General features: G+C 37.3%; 2 protein-coding genes across 3 annotated transcripts in view; one reads left to right on the forward strand and one right to left on the reverse strand.

Annotated features, from left to right (window-relative positions):
- Positions 1 to 12,320, forward strand: part of LOC124776346 (X-linked interleukin-1 receptor accessory protein-like 2) — a 141,097-nt gene extending 128,777 nt beyond the window's left edge. Inside the window, exon 9 of one of the 2 annotated variants that reach the window (XM_047251295.1) lies at positions 11,659 to 12,320. In XM_047251295.1, coding sequence (XP_047107251.1) covers positions 11,659 to 11,961 — 303 coding nt within the window. In that variant the 3' untranslated portion in view covers positions 11,962 to 12,320. The remainder of the gene's footprint in view (positions 1 to 11,658) is intronic. The other variant, XM_047251296.1, reaches the window with a different exon arrangement.
- LOC124776347 (single Ig IL-1-related receptor-like) overlaps positions 11,621 to 19,764 on the reverse strand; it is a 355,807-nt gene continuing 347,663 nt past the window's right edge. Inside the window, exons 8-9 of the mRNA XM_047251297.1 lie at positions 19,314 to 19,471; positions 11,621 to 15,104 (exon numbers count right to left, since the gene is read on the reverse strand). Coding sequence (XP_047107253.1) covers positions 14,814 to 15,104; positions 19,314 to 19,471 — 449 coding nt within the window. The 3' untranslated portion in view covers positions 11,621 to 14,813. The remainder of the gene's footprint in view (positions 15,105 to 19,313; positions 19,472 to 19,764) is intronic.

Genomic DNA, 19,764 nt, shown 5'->3' on the forward strand with positions numbered 1-19,764 from the left:
CCTTACTGTTCCAGTATTTTCCAATCTCTACTGCAGATCCTACAATACCACTGGTGAGCCTCATTTATGTCCCCATTTCCCACACCACTACATTCGCCCCAATGAAAGAAACTACAACACCCATCACACCATACCCCGGAACTAACGATCCTACGGCATGCCACACACTTCTCACTCATGGCAAAAACAGAAATCGTATAAACTGATTTAAGTACTGACTAATACGTAAACAAAGGACCCTAGAAACTATTCAGGCAGATATAAATAAATTGAAAGAGTAATGAATAAAAAAACTGGTGATTACATATAAGTTAAGTCACTGTTTACTTACGATACGCGCGCATGAAATTAAGCCTAAAATCTGTGCTATAGGAGCGAGAAGGAAAATAAACTTCTTACCCCTTTTAATCTTATTTAACATTTCACTAACACTTCCACTAATGTAACACCACGCACGTGAAATTAGGCCTAGGATTCGTGCTACAGGCGCGAGAAGAAAAATATGCTTCTTACACCATTTAATCTTAATTTATACTTCACTAACACTTCCACTATTTTAACAACACTTATATTATATTTATAACACCTGTAGACATTTAAAAATAGCTTAATAACAACGCTTTTTATAATTATTTAGTGCAGCAAATACTCAAAGAGTCCGCGTTGGCACAGTGTTGCCAACAGTGTTCCTTGTATGAATAGTTCATGTGTAGAAAGAGTGTCAGTAAGGGTTCAGGGAGTTCAAATTTCTCTGATTTTACCAACATGACTATTTTAAAAGATTTATATAGGAGGAAGTAGCATGTGGCTTCACTTTTCTTGAAAAGTGTGTGTTCTCAGAATTTCTCCATGACACATCTCCATGGTGCTCATGCTCCTACTAAATCAGCCCATGACAAAACATGTTGTTCCTCTCTGGACCACCTCTGTATCCTCTATTAACCCTTCATGGTAACATCCCTATATTAATGAGCAATACTCAAGAATCGGTCAAATGACGGATGTGTGTGTTATGATTGACTCTCAGTTCCTTAAGATTCTTCCAGCAGCTATTCATTAATAATGGACCTTTCCACCTATTTGAGCATAATGTGTTACATTTGTTTATCCAGGTATTTCTATATTTTATTCCATATTTCAGGAATTACAACTTCACTATACACAACATCATTATATGTGAACATTCTCAGAACTTCTGCAATTATCCAGTGGACTATTTATATATATTATGAGCATTTCTGCTCTGCAACACTCTCTTGTAGTATGGCCAAGGTCACTTTCATATCTGCTCGTTTCTCTCCATTGATTGTGATGTGCTAAGTTTTAGGTGCTGGAAATCCTCAGTCCAATCAGATACCTGCTCTTATATTCAGTATTTTGTTCACTAGTCAACAGTGTGGAACTCTATTGCACACATTCTGAAAGTCAAAGAATATGGCATCAACCTGGGTACCACTGTTTACTATTTTTTGGATCTCATAGATGAACATAATGAGTTGAGTTTCACAATAGTGTTCGCAGAATTCATATTGATTCACACAGATAAGATTCTCAATCTCCAAAAAGGTACTAAAGTGTGAGCATAAAATCGAGTATTAGGGTTAGGATTACATTTACATCTATACTCTGCAAGCCACTGTACAGTGCATGGCACAGGTTACTTCACACCAATATAATAAATTTTCTCTCCTGTTCCATTTGCGTGCTGCAGAAAGTGAAAATGCATCTATACACAACCTAATCTTCCTTGTCTTTGCCTCATGGTCTATATGTGAGAAATATAGTGGTGGCAGCACAACGATTACACAGTCTTTGAATACAAGTTCTATAAATTTGCTTAACATAATGATGTGGCAACTACATCATCTTTCTTCCGAAAATTCTCATTTCTGAGCATTTCTGTTACACTTAAGTATGGGCTGTACTGACTTGCTATCATCCAAGCAGCTTATTTTTGAATTTGTTCAATGTCTGTTGTCATGCCTAGTTGATAATGACTCCAAATTCTGTAACAATACTGTAGAAGTAGTTGTAGTAGTGTTTTGTGTGTAATGTCTTTCCCACAACAATCCGAACCTTCCCTAATACTAATTTAATGTGAACATCGCATTCCATATTGCTTCATGGTATTACCTCTAAATACTTATACAGGGTGATAAAAGTAGCCTGTGTAAGCATAAAAGAAATGCAGTGAAATTACAAAAATGAAGAGAAAAAAAGAACTTACCATTTATTTACAATGAAAAATACAGTAAAAAATATGTTTATAGAAGATGCTGAAAGTGAACCCCTAGAACATCAATACACAGCTGCACACATCTAAGCATATTAGATACACTCGGTGTAAAGTTCACATATTGATGGCAGCAACTTTATGGATGATGTTGTCTTTCAGTTCTTGTATTGTATGTGGATTTCTTTCATAGACTATGCTCTTCAAGTGGCCCCACAGGAAAAAATAACATGTTGTTAGATCCAACGAATCTGGTACCCATAAATGTTTGCTGACAGTTCGTCCCTCAATGTGGAAGACATCAGGAACTCACTTCAGGGATACCTCAGATATGTGGCATGTTGTCCATCTTGCTGGAGGAAGCAGTATCACCATTCATATTCAGTGAGATGAGCAGAAAATGTATCAAAATTTTCCATACATGCAACCGCGTTGAGGGTAGTGTCAAAAAATATTGGTCTAATGATGCGTGTTCCTGTTCCACCACACCAAATGCCAATATTTTTTCCATCATGGAGTGGTTGCTGACATGCTATGTAATTAGGGTTCTCTGTTGCCCAGTATCTTTATGTTCTACAGGTATGAACTCTCATGACCAGAAAGATGAAACATGCTTCATCACTCATGATGTAATGAAAAGGGTCTAACAAACCATCATTTATGTTATTCAAAAGCCAAGAGTAGTAATCTACACTTTTCTGACTGTCACCCTTCTGTAACTGCTGCACAACTATCACACGATATCACTTCAAATTAAGACCTTTCAATAACCACTGGCAACTCCATCTACTTATATGCTCCTTTTGGGCCAATTTACCTGTAGACTCTTTGGGTTCTGAATAATTCTGTGGTGAATGTCTGCAATAACTTCTGGTGTGTGAACTAAAGGAATTCTCTGTTGTTTTCAGTTTTTGCACAGAACCATAGGTGCCCCAGTTTTTATACAGACTTTGTATTGCTCTCTTTGCTGGTAGTCCACTATCTGGATAACTGACCCCAAACATTTCATGTTTCCTTAACTGAACCTGTTATCACATTTGCTTCCACAATTTCAATTCTTTCTTCAATCGAGAAAGTCATTTTTCAGACCGCAGGGAGAAATGTCTAACTTCACTGATGAAATAAACTGAAATGTTTACAGAAGAACGCTAAGAATTGATTATTGCACAAAACTGTTAATTGTAGTAGCTGTTTATTTCAAAAGTCAAAATATAGCATTCGCATTAAGGGGAGGCGAGCTACTTTTAACTGCACCATCCTGTACAATGCAAAATGCTCGATACATTCACTGCTGATTATGTGATTATACCTGGGTACGTTTGGTTTCTTTCTCTTTGAGATAAACATTATCTTATATTTATCCACAACTAAAAAGAGGTGGCACTCATTGCACCAAGTGGAAATTTTGTCCAAGTCTTTCTGCAGATCCTACAATCATCCAATTATCTGTAAAATATTAATTTTCATTGAACATTCACCGTCCAGTGCAGCATACTAGGTTCTATTAGTCAAATATTTATTGAGCCAGTCACATATTTGCGAAGATACTATGTATGATCATATCATTGTTAGTAGCTGAGAATGCACTTGGATGTTGAACATATTTCAGAAATCTAAGAATACAGGCTTGCAAGATGTGTGTGAATAAAGCAAGCTGTGTTTTCCTGAATCTGTGCTTATTCTTTGAGAGAGGCTTGTTGTCCTACAGGAACATTGTAATGTGTGTGCATAGAATAAGCTGCAGGATCTTTCTACAGATGGACATCAGTGATATTTGTCTCTAATTCAATGCATTTGATCTTTTATACTTTTTGTGAACACCAGTGACCTACACTCATTTCTGTTTACGGAAGACAGTTCACTACATAATATATTCCCAGTGAATATGAGGTAGGAAAGAAGCTAACTGCTTGGTGTATTCAATGTAAAATGTAATTGGAATTCAGTTAGGATCTGATGTCTTGTTCACTTTAAGCAGTGATTTCCCCCCCCCCCCCCCCCCTCTCCCCCCGTTACTGGGGTGCTAATATTGATAATTGTCATTTAAATGCAGCATTCCACATTTCTGTTTCCTGTCTGCTGTCTGTTTCAACACAAGATGGATCCATGAGAGACTGAGTGGAAGTTTTGGACCCATTCATTCTGTCATCTGAAAAGTCCACCTGTTGTCACTCACTGGATGTCCAGTTGTGGCACTGATGTGCAAATTCCAGCCTTCATTGCCAATGAACAGCAGTCATCGTGGATGCATGTACCATGCTCCTGCTGTGGCAGTGCATAAACATCAATGCTGGTGACCACTTGATTGATCTGTACGGTCAGTTGCTCAACAGTTGCACAACGCCACAGACGTCATTCACCCTTGCCATTTATAGCCCATGGTACAACAAAGTTGCCTTGGTGCCACAATAGCACAATTTTGCCATGCACAGCGTACTTTAACCACTGTGGCATGCTAAAAATTTTCAAGCGTAACCATTTTGGAAATGCTTCCACCCTTGGCCCGAAAGTCAATAATCATGTCCTTTTGGACGTCAGATCAATCACTCCATTCCCACATCCCCCCAATGCATGCTTTACATACTTTTCACTGCTAGTGTTGCCAGCTGCTGTCTGTGAGTGGTTATTCTTTGCTGACGACAAACATAGGCAATGGTCACATCAATGTGACTGGACCATGTACAAATGCACTTTTTGACCAATTTTGGCCACAAAAAATTAACAAGCAGCTTTACCTGTGTGGCCATGCAAATAACAGTACATATTCACATCAAAGAAACTTCAGCTATAGTATTCATTTCTTAGATCAAAATGGAGTAATGATACTGCTAATGTTTGGAAATTAACCATTGTTTCTGAGATAACAATGTAACCCTCTTTGATTGTTGAATGTTATTATATTCACAGTTCTCGTATTTCATGTGAAAGGGTAGACACAATTTTTCCCTAACACAAGGGGGAAATTTAGTTTTCACCGGTGAGTGTTAACCTTGCAAGGAAAACGTCAACAGACTCCAGAATTTGGTGCAGTTATGATGCAAACTTCAAACTCGAGGTTACTTGTTACACGAAAAGTGCATCTCATAAAGAAAATGGCAAAAATTATGGTTTGGATCAATCTAATGCACGGTATTGATTGCATTTGAAATGAGCTGCACACTGCAAGGAGGTCTTACAGAGGGTTAAATGCCAGGAAATATCCTGAACTAAGTTCAAGGCTGTGGCTTGGATGGTAGCTAAACACTTTGGGAGATGAGTAATGACAATACCGATAGTGATGAATCATAACACAGATAGAGTTCTAGAGTAGATACAGTTGGCTCACAGATTAACACTTAGATGTGGCCCCCGTACCCAACAAAATACTTCATTAGCGCAGAGACTGATATGAGATATTGCAGAGAAGCTCACCAACTTCTAGAGGCATGTAATCAAAATCTGGCAGTAGCATTCTGCCCTCTGCACCAGACTGACAACACCAGTGAGATGCCCATCTTTCGTAGCTGAGCAATACAACAGTGAGTTATAAATGGAACAACAATACCAGAAAGGAAAGTTGCTACTCGCCATATAGCAGAGATGCTGAGTTGCAGTAGGCACAACAAAAAGATTCCACAATTAATTATTAGGAACAACTGGAGATGAGAAACAAAGAATTCCCGTTATGTTAGATGTTACTGCAGATGTAAAACTTTGCCCAAGGAAACTTTCCCCAAGGGGTTAGTGATCCATTGCCAATAAAAAAAAAGACTGGATGGCAACAGAATTAATGATGGAGCGCCTAGCCTTGTTGCACTATTCAGTAAGAGAGCTATGTCAGTGCTGGATGCCTTTAAAGGTCACCTCACACCTAAGTACTGAATAAAACAGTGAATGCAGATCTAATTTTTGATACCTACAGTATGACACCAAAATTGTGAGGGCTTGATGCTGTTATGAACAAGCTATTTAAAGACTGTCCATAAAAACATAACTGCAATCACTGAACCTTACATGTGATTGGATTCATCAAAAGGTTTGATACTGGTAGTGAAGTTAACAGTGACATCTGTGAAGACTATGATTATAAGGCTGGTCTTTGTATGTAATTTATCTACATTACAACATAAAAATGTGATCAAATGTGACCATACTGTGAACATTTTTGTAAAAGTCTCATGTGACATAATGTTTCTCCTTGGAGTTTTCTTCTGTTCCCCCCTCAATATTAAAGGTGTAGCTTACACTCTGGTGTGCCTTATATACAAGACAATGCAGTAAAAGTTACCAGTTCATCCTTTAAGTAACCTGATAGTGACTGTTTTTCTCTTCAGCCAATATAAGCATTCTTCTAGCTTTCTTGATGACTTTTCTTTTTACTTTTGTTGAATATTGCTCCTAATTTAATCTGATCTAATCTAAGGGCATCATGATCTCCAATACCTGTGCCCTAAGTTATGTTCTCTTAAAGACTGAGTCTGTCTGCAGACAGGAGGCCTAAAATATATCTTTTATGTGTGGATTGTCGGACTAATTGTTCGAAGCAGTTATCAAACAGTATATTCAGTACTACTTTGTGAGACTATCTATCCTCTCCACCAATAAGGTATGTGTAGTTTTTCCAGTCAATATTGGGCGTGTTAAAATCACCACCTACTGCAACGCTATGCTTGGTGTATTTCTGTGCTTTCAAATTTAGGCAATTTTCTAACTACTGTACGACCACTATTTCTGATGTGGTAGTTGGCAGAAACATCTAATTATTAATCTAAGTCTGCCTACCTCAGTTACTCTAATCCATATTAGTTCACAGACATCAGTTCACTTTAGACCTCACTAGACATAATGTTTCTCCTTGTTGCCACAAACACTCCTCTTCGTGGACAGTCTACTCTATATTTATGATATATGTTCCATGTGTTGTCACATATTTCCCTAATCTCTACTCTGGAATTCACGAACTTCCAGTCCCTACTAGGATGTGGGGGCGACAGCTGTGTATGACACAGCTGAGGTCTGCAACTCCTCTGTGAATAGTCTGGCAGTTGACAACTAATACTCTCACTCTCCACATTTTCTATACAATCATTTGAAATAATTTGTTTAACTGATGCTAGTGTTTCCATTGGGTCTCAAGAGTTTCATCTAAAATACATACACACACACATTCTACACAAACCCTGACATACCATAGGATTTGGCTGTTTGGTTGTCACAACACAACATCTGTTATTGTTACCACACAAGCACTCTTGATGTACTACAATGTCAAGCAAAAAATCTCCCTTCCCTTAACAGAAACAAAATCTTAAGTCATTAATCCTCACTCCTAAAAGCAAGTATTCTGGATGCTGTATAGTTATTGTGTTTAAGTCTCTGAGAGTTATAAGGCCATGTGGTGTAATTTTAGTGTCACATTAGCCACTGATATTTGTCTTCAAATTTTGGCTCTTCGTTTCAGACTTGTTCATATCTATTAATAGTAGCAGCATGATTATAGCTGACTGAAATCAATATCTTTTATCTTGACAAATTAAAATTTTTCTTTCTCAGTTATTCCAGAGAGATAAGACACAAACATACTGTTGTTGGCCATCATACTCTGTAACTACAATTTCATACACTTTGTGCTGAAAGGAAAATTCACTTGAAAAAACTATAAAATTGCAGAAAGACAGAATTGCTTGCCAGTACTTACCTTCAATAGCAAAAATGCTAAGTACTGCCAATAGACACATATAAAAGTAATGGTACCTATTGTATCCTAGTTTTCCAAAGTGAGAAAGGAAATACCAGTTCTTTCTACTTTTATATGTTTCTAATGGCCAGGGTTAGTTTAAAGTCTGAGCGACACAAGCCACCACATCGGGTGCCAAGCTCAGACGAGCACCAGAAGTACCACAATGGTAAGATTTATATACAAGACATATCACAGTTAGTATCAGCCGCTTGGGATGTAAAGCTATACAGTGTGCTTCACAATTAGTAGTGGGAAAAGGGGGTGGAAAATGTTCTTAAATTGGCCATACTAATGGCAGTACTTAAGAGTTTTGCCTTGTGGAGTTAAAGAGTGCTGAAGTGTTGAAGTGATCAAAGAACAAAAAGTTTGGTTTTGATCTTGGATGGATGGGTTCAAGCACCTCTGCAACGTGAGAGAGACACTGTTCTGAGTACCACTTCTGAATAATGAGTTCCTGAGAGCTAACTGCTACATATTTTATTGTTCTTTATGGTAGACACAAGACATATTAAATTCAGCTGATACAAATGAAGATCTATAAAAATGCAGCCAATATATCATGTAAAAAGGGAATACAGATATCTAAAAAATGAGATTGTAAAAAAGTACAAACTGGTAAACACAGTATGACTGTAGGAAAGATATCTACATCTATCTACAAACTCAGCAAAATACTGTGAAGTGCGTGACAGAGAGTAGTTAACATGATACCACATGCTAGGGTTTCTTCCCATCTTTATCACATATGGTGCATGAGAAGACTGATTCTTTAAAAGTCTCTGTGCATGCTGTAATAACAGTAGTCTAATTTCATCTTCACAGTCACTCCAAATTCAGTTAAAGTAATTAATGACTCCAGGATAAACATTTTTAACAATAATTGATAAGAGGCAAATTGGGATGAAATTTTTAACGAACCAAATGCTGACAAAAAGTTTAATCTACTCCATGATAAACTTACATTGTTATTTGGAAATAGCTTTCCTTATAAACTAATCAACAAGGACAGAATGCAGTCATTCTGTCAACATACTTAACTCCATTTGGAATGTAGTGAAACACACCCAGAATAATATAACTACTATTTTAAATGAAAGGGTTATGAATTATCAGTCAGGAAGCAGGTCTGTTTAATAATACTATAGGTATGAGTGATGCAATACTGTGAGAACAATTTGGCACAGTACTGACAACCCTCACTAGAAACCAGACACCTGAAGTTGAAAACATTTCATCAGAAATATTAAAATCTTTGGGAAGACTAACTGTTTCACCTCATGCACAGGATATATAAGACATGTGAAATACCCTCAGACTTCAAGAATATACTAATCTCCATATCTAAGAAGCCAGGTGTTACCAAACATCATATTAATAAGATGTGGTTGCCAAATAACATGAATAATCTACAGAAGAATAGAATGACTGATAGAAGCTAATCTGGTAAAAAATAAGCTCGGTTTTGTGGAAATGTGTCAATGTGTGATGCAATATAGACCCTTCAGTTTATTTAGAAAATAGGCTGAAGAAAGACGAACTCACATTTATAACATTTGTAGATTTAGAAAAAGATTTTGGCAATGTTGACTGGAAGACACTGTCTGATATTCTGAAATTATCTGGGATAAAATATAGGGAGTGAAAAGTTACCTACAAATTATGCAGAAACTAGACTGCAATTATAAGAGTTGATAGATATTGAAGGATGGCAGTAGTCGAGAATGGAGTGAGGCAAGGTTGTAGAGCGCATACTATGGTATTCGTTATCCAGCATCCACAGCCTCCGAGAATTTTAAACACACATCGATCACTGCTCAGTACTTCAGTATCCCACTCCATTGCACTTCCTGATGATTCTCTCAAATTTCAGTCTGTTACCATGATTACTAAATTTTGATCTGAGTCTACTCTTGTTCCTATTTTGTTAGACTTTCATCTCTGCTTACATGCTGAATTACCTATTTATTTCCCTCATATATTCTCTGTCTTCTGCTTGTGATGTTGGAATATTGATACAAGCTGTAGTAGTTGGTGATGGTTTGGTTTTGATTATGCTGAGTATAATCCTGCTGCAGAACTGTTCACATTACCTCACTCTTTGCCCTACCCTCCTACTTACAACGAATCCTACTCTTGTTACACCATTTTCTGGTGCTGTTGTTATCATCCTATATTCAACTGACCATGTATCTTTATTTTTTTCCATTTCACTTCACTGGCATAAGCAGGTTAAAATGGGTGTATTTTGCAGTAGTTATGCACAGAGATAAAACCGTGTGCTCAGGACAGACTGGTATAGAGAGTGACATCAATCCAGTCTTGAGACTGAAGACTTCAATAACAATATAGTGAATGTAAACACCTACCATTCTCATCTTAAGCAGAACAGGATTTTCAGACCACCTGATTTACCATTTCTTTGGAACATCACAGTAAGAAAGATAAGTTTTATCATCCATGTTATTCACACAAAGAGCTGGAGTACTTTCAAAATTTCTGAGCGGTTCTTTCAGCCTAAGTCCAGATGAGATGTGCCATCTGCTTCTCTATTAAGGAGTGTGGATTGGTAAAGAAGAAAACTTATTTACTTTAATGTGGTCTTTTTAACAGCCGAGGTATGTATTCAGACGGCCTTTCTAATAGTAGGAGATGTGTATTTCAGTGGGTCCAAGGATGTCTTTTCCTGGTGCAAGACACACTTTGCTCTTCCTTCCTACTTTCTGTTCTGCAACTACATTCACTTCAGTAACCCTCCCAATGATACACTGCAGCTCTGTTGTAGTGGCCGCCACTGGAGTTTGTTGAGCATCTCTGTGACACTCTCATGTTTCATAAATGGTCACATGATTAGGTGTGCTGCTCTTCATTGGATCTACTGGTAATCCTATTTGGCAAGGATCCCAGAGTGATGAAAAATACCCCAGAATCAGTTGAGAAAAGTGTTTTGTAAGCAACTTTTTTCATGGACGAGTTAAATTCCCTTTAGATTCTCACAATGACTCTCAGCCTGGCATCTCATTTTCCTACAATTAGTATTATGTAATCACATCACTTCAGGTAGCTACAGATGAATACACTTAGGTCTTTTATGGTTGTTACTGTTTCCAGTAAGCTTTCACCAAAAGTGCAATCGAACAGTAATGGATCTCTTTTCCTATTTACACACAATATGTTGCATTTATTTACACTCACGGACAACTGCCAGTCTCTACATCAGTCATCATTCCTCTACATGTCTTCCTATTTTTGCTACAGTCTTCTGATGTTGCATCCTTCCTACAAATAGCACAATATTTACAATATACAATATAATATACAGCCTTCTCCAAGACATGAAAATAATTCCTTAGACATCAACCAACTATTAGCTGTCATTAAAAACTGCAGTTTGAAACTATTCAGCACTCTTTTTTTTTCTTTTGTGGTGACATGTATTGCTGCTGAAGGACCAACAGCTATGACAAAACAGATACAAACAGGTAGACCCTTGTATAAAAAGACCTTCTCATATACAGACGTATGTTGTGAACTGTTCTCATGGAGTTTCATAGTACAGTACATTATTTTCCATAGTATTCTTTGTCTATAACAAACATTCCTTTTTTATTCTGTCTCTGATAAAAACAATAGTATTTTATTTGCATCAGTTTCAATATTTAATAAAAATTTTATGTATTATACTAACAGTGTTTTGTTTCTGCCTTAGAATATTTGCTGGGATGTGACACTCAGCAACACTAACATAAATGATACCACACTGAGGCATGTCCTCAATGTAATAAAGAAAATACGCTGGAAGCCAGGATGCACACCACTGGGTGTATCTCCTGATGATGTAAGTTTGCATGGTATGGAATTGTATGGAAAAGGTTCACAAGAATTCTGGAAGAGGCTAAGATTACATTTACCACCAAGAAGAATGCTTCATAATGCAGCGAATCATGAAATTGTACAACCAAACTTTTCATCTCAAGCATCAACACTCACATTAATAAATCACAGTGCTTGAAAAATGGCAATGTGTCTATTAGTGCCGCCATCTATCAAAACCTTAAGTGGATTGTATTAATTCAGTTGTGTCAGTAACACAAAAGTATACACACATACTGCACAGAAAAACTTTTTGTTTTCATTGTATTTTCCATTGTCCATCGAAAATTCTTCAGTGTATGTGCCACCTTCTTTTTACAGGACTTCACATTACATTAATGAAACAGAAATTATGTGATATTTCAGTGCAGTAGGAGGCTACAAAGCCCTTTGTGTTCATACTCAACAACACATGCAGCGCAATCTAATGTATTCAAGGAAAATGGCTTTTCTGTCAAGTTTATTTACATGAATGAATAAATACATTTTATGGAAGAATGAGGTTTTTCTTTAATCCTATAATTATACTAAAAAATACTGAACAAAATAACAATGAGGCAGAATTACAAACATCTATCACAAAATATTACATACAATTTTATCAAACAACATATTTTGGGGTTTTTCTCTTTAAATCAAGATATTTACATGCATAATTTTACCAGAGCAACCAACCTGACCCCACATATTAATGTATCTCTGAAAATTTTCTATAATGCCATTTTAAATGTTTTAGTAGCAGAAATGAAACATGCAAATACTATAGTTCTACAATGGAGTCCATAAGCTAAAAAGACTCTTAACACATCAAAATAAAATTTAAAGAATACTTTTAAGCTTCATAATTACTTACAGCTTAGAAGAAAATTCAGTCTTGTTTTATCTCTCTCAGGTATTTTATGCCACTGCAGTGAACAATAAATGCCACAAAAGAGATGTGTGTTAAATACAGGCTTAATGAAACAAAGTATGACTTCTTTCATACAGTTATGAAATACAATTTGGTATCAAACAATTAAGTACGCCAACCATGTCATAATTAACACTCAAGACAATTTGGCAGGTCCCTTTTGAATCTGGTTCGGAAAGATCCAGCTCTACTAGAACTTTGCGCAGCAAGCAGTATGCTTCTGCAGTGATGGAATATATAGTCTCAGACAGAAGGCAAATTGTGTGTTAAGCAAGTGCTTGGCACTTCACAATATGAAGCACATTTGTTCTTTTGTATGGATTGAGATGTAAGTATTTTATCGTCAGAAAAACAATACTGGACATCACCAACATGAAAAAACAACAAACATGAAGTTTTATCATTTCAAACACGTTTGATATAAAACTATGTTCATTTCACTAAGCAACTCCATTCTGAAACAGAACTGCAGGTATTTCAAAATATTTTTTTTAAATTTTGAATTATCTGTCAAATTAATGTACTAATTGTTCTTTATTTTTACCAGTATATATATCAGAATGTTTACTTATCAGGTATTCATTTATCCAGACATACTATTTTGGTGCATCAAGTTTGGAAAATACTTTTTCACTGTTCAGTTTTCATTACTTTACCAAACAAAGCTCTATGTTTATGGATTTAAATTTCACACGTAACCCTTCATTGAAGAAAGTATTATAGTCCATACACACAAACACACGTGTGTGTGTGTGTGTGTGTGTGTGTGTGTGTGTGTGTGTGTGTGTGTTCCTTTTCTTTTAGCAATATACAATAATAATTAGCTACCTTCACCTTTTCTAGCTCACATTGCTTTATTCTGGCACACATATAGTACGAAATTTGGCTGCTCAATAAGAATCATAATTCTTGGGAACTCATTTCTTTATACATCTTGTATTCATCAATACTGAAATTTGTTTGTTAGTCTAAGGACTGAAAGCTGCTTTTATTTTGTGAATTCAATCAGGTTTTTCTCTTCTTAGCTGTCTGACATTAAACTATCAATTTACTATTGAAGACATACACTAATCACAAAACGAGAATAACTGTTAAGTGTTATGTATTGGCAAGACTAGCACATTCACGTTGAAAATAATACACAATTTCCTTATGCCAACCACCGAACAGGATTTAAAATTTCCCCATACATTTTTGTTACAGCGTAAAAATTGTGCTCTCTCTGATAGTTTAAGACGAAAACAGCTGCATCTTGCAACTGTGAAATGTAATCAGAACACTGCCAAACACTTCTTTTAGCAATGATTCATCCAATTTATTGTAACTAATTACAGTAAGAGAAAAGGAAGCATTTTAGTTATAATAAATTAATGACTCATCAACAATATCTGAAGATTGTAGGTTACAGTAACAAAAATATATCTGGCACAGTCACGTTAGTACAATAGTCTCAGTATATTCAAAATGATTATGTCCAAAACTGTAGTTAAAAACAAATATACGAGTAATACCTGACACACACACTATATTAAACAGTAGCAAAAGCAGGCAACTGAATCCTGACATAAAACAAATGATAAAATTAACAAAGCATTATTCCATATGATAAGATTAGATTATTGGACTTCTAAGTCAATCAGATCTCCTACAGAAGACCAGAAAAACAAAGCAATACATTTTCAGGTAAATGATGCTTCATTTCAAAGATACAGTATTGCTCAGCACTTAGATATTTGTTGGCTAATATTTTATCTCATCTGTTACATTCTTTATTTATGAAGGATCTTTGTTTTTGTTTTTACTATGAAGAGTTTCTTCGCATACTGCTAAATGTCTCCACAAGAGAATATGTTCTCTATGTTGACACATATGAAAGCAATGAAACATTCTGTAACTTACATAATAATATTTATTATTTGTAACTATAAGGTACAGAAGATGGTCTGGTTTTACATGCAAGCTAAGAGAGCTGAGATCAGTTTAGGTTGATATGAATTGTATTAACAATTATAAGCATGAATGAACAAGGTAACAATAGCTGACCTTATAGATGTAATGCTTTAGAACCAGTGTCTCTAGATCTAGACTAGAACTTCAAGGCTCTCGTGTGAGTTTGTTCGAATTGCTCGCTTTGCAGGTGGTATCACAGTTATGTGAGAACTCTGCTGACGGTTTGCGGATGCAGGAAGAATCACAGATCCAGTAGCAGGTGTATTATGGTGTGCAGGGAGCTCAAGCCGAACTGTTTTCCAGAAATTACGCCGAGCACGCTCACTAATTCCTTGCCACATGATGACTTTGGCCTTACGGCATAACTGCTGTAGAGTCTCGCCATACTCATTCTTCACTGTTGCACCTTCCTTAGGTAGTGCCTGCAGAAAAAATAGATTGTAGTAGTACATATTTCTCACTTGAATTAAGAGAAAAATGATACTGATGTAAAAAAAATGACACTCAAGTTCATGAAATGTTGGTAATAAATGAACATGCAAGTACTACTCCCATGCAAGTTGATAACATTTCTTAGCAGCCACCCTGAGCATTTCTTCATCGTCTTGTGGGATCATTATTAGGTTATTCTAGCTCTAGAATCTTAACTTCTACATTCCACTGCTAATCTTCATTCTCACTTTGTTGTATATCGGTACATCAACATTTCTAATTAACTTGAAGAGAAAACTAGAAACAGACACAGAAGGCAACATATATCAAGATAAAGTGAACTCTAAATGCAGTTAAAAAATAGATGATGTGTGATAGAAAAGCATTTCTCTTTTCATTCACTCTGCAAGGAAGTATGTGCTGTAACAAAACTTCCCAACAGCTTGTTGAAACAGTCTGCTGAATTAAGGCCAGATCCAGACTAACTGGCCGGCCGGAGTGGCCGAGCAGTTCTAGGCGCTTCAGTCTGGAACCGCACGGCCACTACAGTCGCAGGTTCGAATCCCACCTTGGGCATGGATGTGTGTGATGTCCTTAAGTTAGTTAGGTTTAATTAGTTCTAAGGGACTGATGACCTCAGAAGTTAAGTCCCATAGTGCTCAGAGCCATTTGAACCAGACTAACTGAACTATCAAAGTATGCCTATGCGCAACTTAAAAGTTTAATCTACTGCTTTGCATCAGGACTTGCAAGGTTCTACAAGCAGATAAGAAATACTGGCAGACTGAAAACTTCAAGTTGGGCTGAAGAGGCGTGTCTGGATTGTTCAGTATTTCCTGTTAAAGGCGAGGGTTTGAATCCATCGATTAAAGAATTACTGTCACCTTGAAGAAGTTAATGGTTGTATGATCATTGTAAAACTCTCTCAGACTACAAGTACTGACTACTTTCAGAAAATTATGATAAATTAAAATATTTTGTTTTGAATTATGCACACAAGTATGTCCACACTATAACAAAGTGTTCTCAAGTACGTCTAGAGGTTCAACTGGATGATGCCATTTACTGCTCAACTTTGCACACATGCTTAATGGAAGCCCAGTTAAAAATGTTGTAGTTTCTGGAACCATCACAGAAATGTTTTGTATTCAGATATGAAATGGGTAGGCTACTCAAACTTGGATGGAAATAATTTGTGTTGAGATAAAGAAGCATTATTGCTAGCCTTAATCTCCATTGGCATTGTTTTATGCACAGTTTTCTAGCAGAATACCAAAGTCTTCCAGTGACATTTGATTGCACAGACTTGGAGGCAATGTGTGGATATTTTAATACATAGATATTCATTGCAAGTATTCAGCTGAAACATTCACTTTTGTACAATGTGTTTGCACAGGTGCGAGAGAAAAGAGGCATTATGTTCCTTAACTGGATAACTGAAGGTGGTTGAAGAATAAAAGAATTGTTATAATGCTCTAAAAAAGCAACAGACATTACACAATAAAGCTGTGCCACGTGAGATGTGGCGTTAGCATTAATCATCACAACGAATAAGTACATAAAAAAAATTGTACACTACAACAACACATAGGAGAGCACAACGTCTGCAGGTGTTGTTTCCGACAAATTTTCACCAAAGGTGCCTATTGTATTTTCAGAGAATAAAAGCAAGAGTTTATTAATAAAAATGCCAATAGTTTAAAAACAAATATTCTATATGTGTTAAGTGCCATATCAGATTTTATGTGCCACCACATCATGAAATCCTCCCCACTCCACCAAGAGTGTCTTTCCGCCGTCCACCTAACCTTCGTAACCTCTTAGTTCATCCCTATGAAATCCCCAAACCACCTTCCTTACCCTCTGGCTCCTACCCTTGTAACTGCCCCCGGTGTAAAACCTGTCCAATGCACCCTCCCACCACCACCTACTCCAGTCCTGTAACCCGGAAGATGTACACAATCAAAGGCAGAGCCACGTGTGAAAGCACCCACGTGATTTACCAACTGACCTGCCTACACTGTGAAGCTTTGTATGTGAGAATGACCAGCAACAAACTGTCCATTCGCATGAATGGACACAGGCAGACAGTGTTTGTTGGTAATGATGATCACCCTGTGGCTAAACATGCCTTGGTGCACGGCCAGCACATCTTGGCACAGTGTTACACCGTCCGGGTTATCTGGATACTTCCCACTAACACCAACCTGTCAGAACTCCGGAGATGGGAACTTGCCCTTCAGTATATCCCCTCTTCTCATTATCCGCCAGGCCTCAACCTCCACTAATTTCAAGTTGCCGCCGCTCATACCTCACCTGTCTTTCAACAACATCTTTGCCTCTGTACTTCCGCCTCGACTGACATCTCTGCCCAAACTCTTTGCCTTTACAAATGTCTGCTTGTGTCTGTGTATGTGCGGATGGATATGTGTGTGTGTGCGAGTGTATACCTGTCCTTTTTTCCCCCCAAGGTAAGTCTTTCCGCTCCCGGGATTGGAATGACTCCTTACCCTCTCCCTTAAAACCCACATCCTTTCGTCTTTCCCTCTCCTTCCCTCTTTCCTGACGAAGCAACCATTGGTTGCAAAAGCTAGAATTTTGTGTGTATATATGTGTTTGTTTGTTATATATATATATATATATATATATAAAAAACAAAGATGAGGTGACTTACCGAACGAAAGCGCTGGCAGGTCGATAGACACACAAACAAACACAAACATACACACAAAATTCAAGCTTTCGCAACAAACTGTTGCCTCATCAGGAAAGAGGGAAGGAGAGGGAAAGACGAAAGGATGTGGGTTTTAAGGGAGAGGGTAAGGAGTCATCCCAATCCCGGGAGCGGAAAGACTTACCTCAGGGGGAAAAAAGGGGTATACACTCGCACACACTCACATATCCATCTGCACATACACAGACATACATACATATATATATATATATATATATATATCAATATAATGGAAGGAAACATTCCACGTGGGAAAAATTATATATAAATACAAAGATGAGGTGACTTACCGAACAAAAACGCTGGCAGGTCGATAGACACACAAACAAACACAAACATACACACAAAATTCAAGCTTTCGCAACAAATTGTTGCCTCATCAGGAAAGAGGGAAGGAGAGGGGAAGACGAAAGGAAGTGGGTTTTAAAGGAGAGGGTAAGGAGTCATTCCAATCCCGGGAGCGGAAAGACTTACCTTAGGGGGAAAAAAGGACAGGTATACACTCGCACACACGCACATATCCATCCACACATACAGACACAAGCAGATATGTCTGCTTGTGTCTGTATGTGTGGATGGATATGTGCGTGTGTGCGAGTGTATACCTGTCCTTTTTTCCCCCTAAGGTAAGTCTTTCCGCTCCCGGGATTGGAATGACTCCTTACCCTCTCCTTTAAAACCCACTTCCTTTCGTCTTCCCCTCTCCTTCCCTCTTTCCTGATGAGGCAACAATTTGTTGCGAAAGCTTGAATTTTGTGTGTATGTTTGTGTTTGTTTGTGTGTCTATCGACCTGCCAGCGTTTTTGTTCGGTAAGTCACCTCATCTTTGTATTTTTATATATATATATATATATATATATATATATATATATATATATATATTTTTTTTTTTTTTTTTTTTTTTTAAACGCCTCCCGAACAGGCTATGAAGGCCAAATGGTGCCGACTGGCCACCGTGTCATCCTCAGCCCATAAGTGTCACTGGATGCAGATATGGAGGGGCATGTGGTCAGCACACTGCTCTCCCGGCCGTATGTCTGTTTCCGAGACCAGAGCCGCTACTTCTCAATCAAGTAGCTCCTGAAGTTTGTCTCACAAGGGCTGAGTGGACCCCACATTCAGTTTGTATAAATCAAAACGATTCATTACTTACAGCATAGGTGGCAAAGACTTTGGGAAGGAAACGTTATGGTATGGAGGATGTTTAACAACTAAAAGAAATATCACAAGTGAACAGGAAAAGCTGAAAGAATGCTGATCCTGAAAGACAATTTTTCCAAGTTGCTGGTACTTATATGAAAAGGGGGAGGAGGCAGAGATACAAAAACTGTCATATCACGGAAACAAGGATAGAAAAGATGAGGATGATGCAGTACAAATATTGGGAAATCCTGTTGCGCATTGTTTAATCCGACCTTCACATGGTGAAGAGATTTGTTTTTCAATTTCCATATGTTTTCCGTACCTGCAAGGATATGCAGATGGTATTTGGATGTATTTGTAAAAAGATGCGCAGTACTTTCATGAGGGCTGCACATGTCCAGTTATTGTTGACAACAGGTGGTGACAAAACAACCATCAGCCGACGACTCCGTTCCGCAGTATTGTATATCTCATCACAGCCTGTGAGCAGAAATATTCAGTAATGTTATGAACTGAAATGAAATGCAAAATTTATTCTAGGATGTACCATATTAGATATAAGAATGCCTTATTTGCCTGATTTTTCTTTTCTCATACTGCTTCTGATTTTTCAATTTTCTAAGTTCTTCCATGAGAAAGTAACCCTTGTGGGGAGCAGTAAATTTCCTCAGTTGCCTATCATATGCAAAAGTCTGCTATTGTACGATATAATGAATTCAAAATTGACAAACTGCCTATTGGCTTCTGTCTCGGGTTCTTCGGCCGACGTTCAT

Source organism: Schistocerca piceifrons, chromosome 2 (assembly GCF_021461385.2).
Source record: "Schistocerca piceifrons isolate TAMUIC-IGC-003096 chromosome 2, iqSchPice1.1, whole genome shotgun sequence".
Classification (NCBI taxonomy): domain Eukaryota; kingdom Metazoa; phylum Arthropoda; class Insecta; order Orthoptera; family Acrididae; genus Schistocerca; species Schistocerca piceifrons.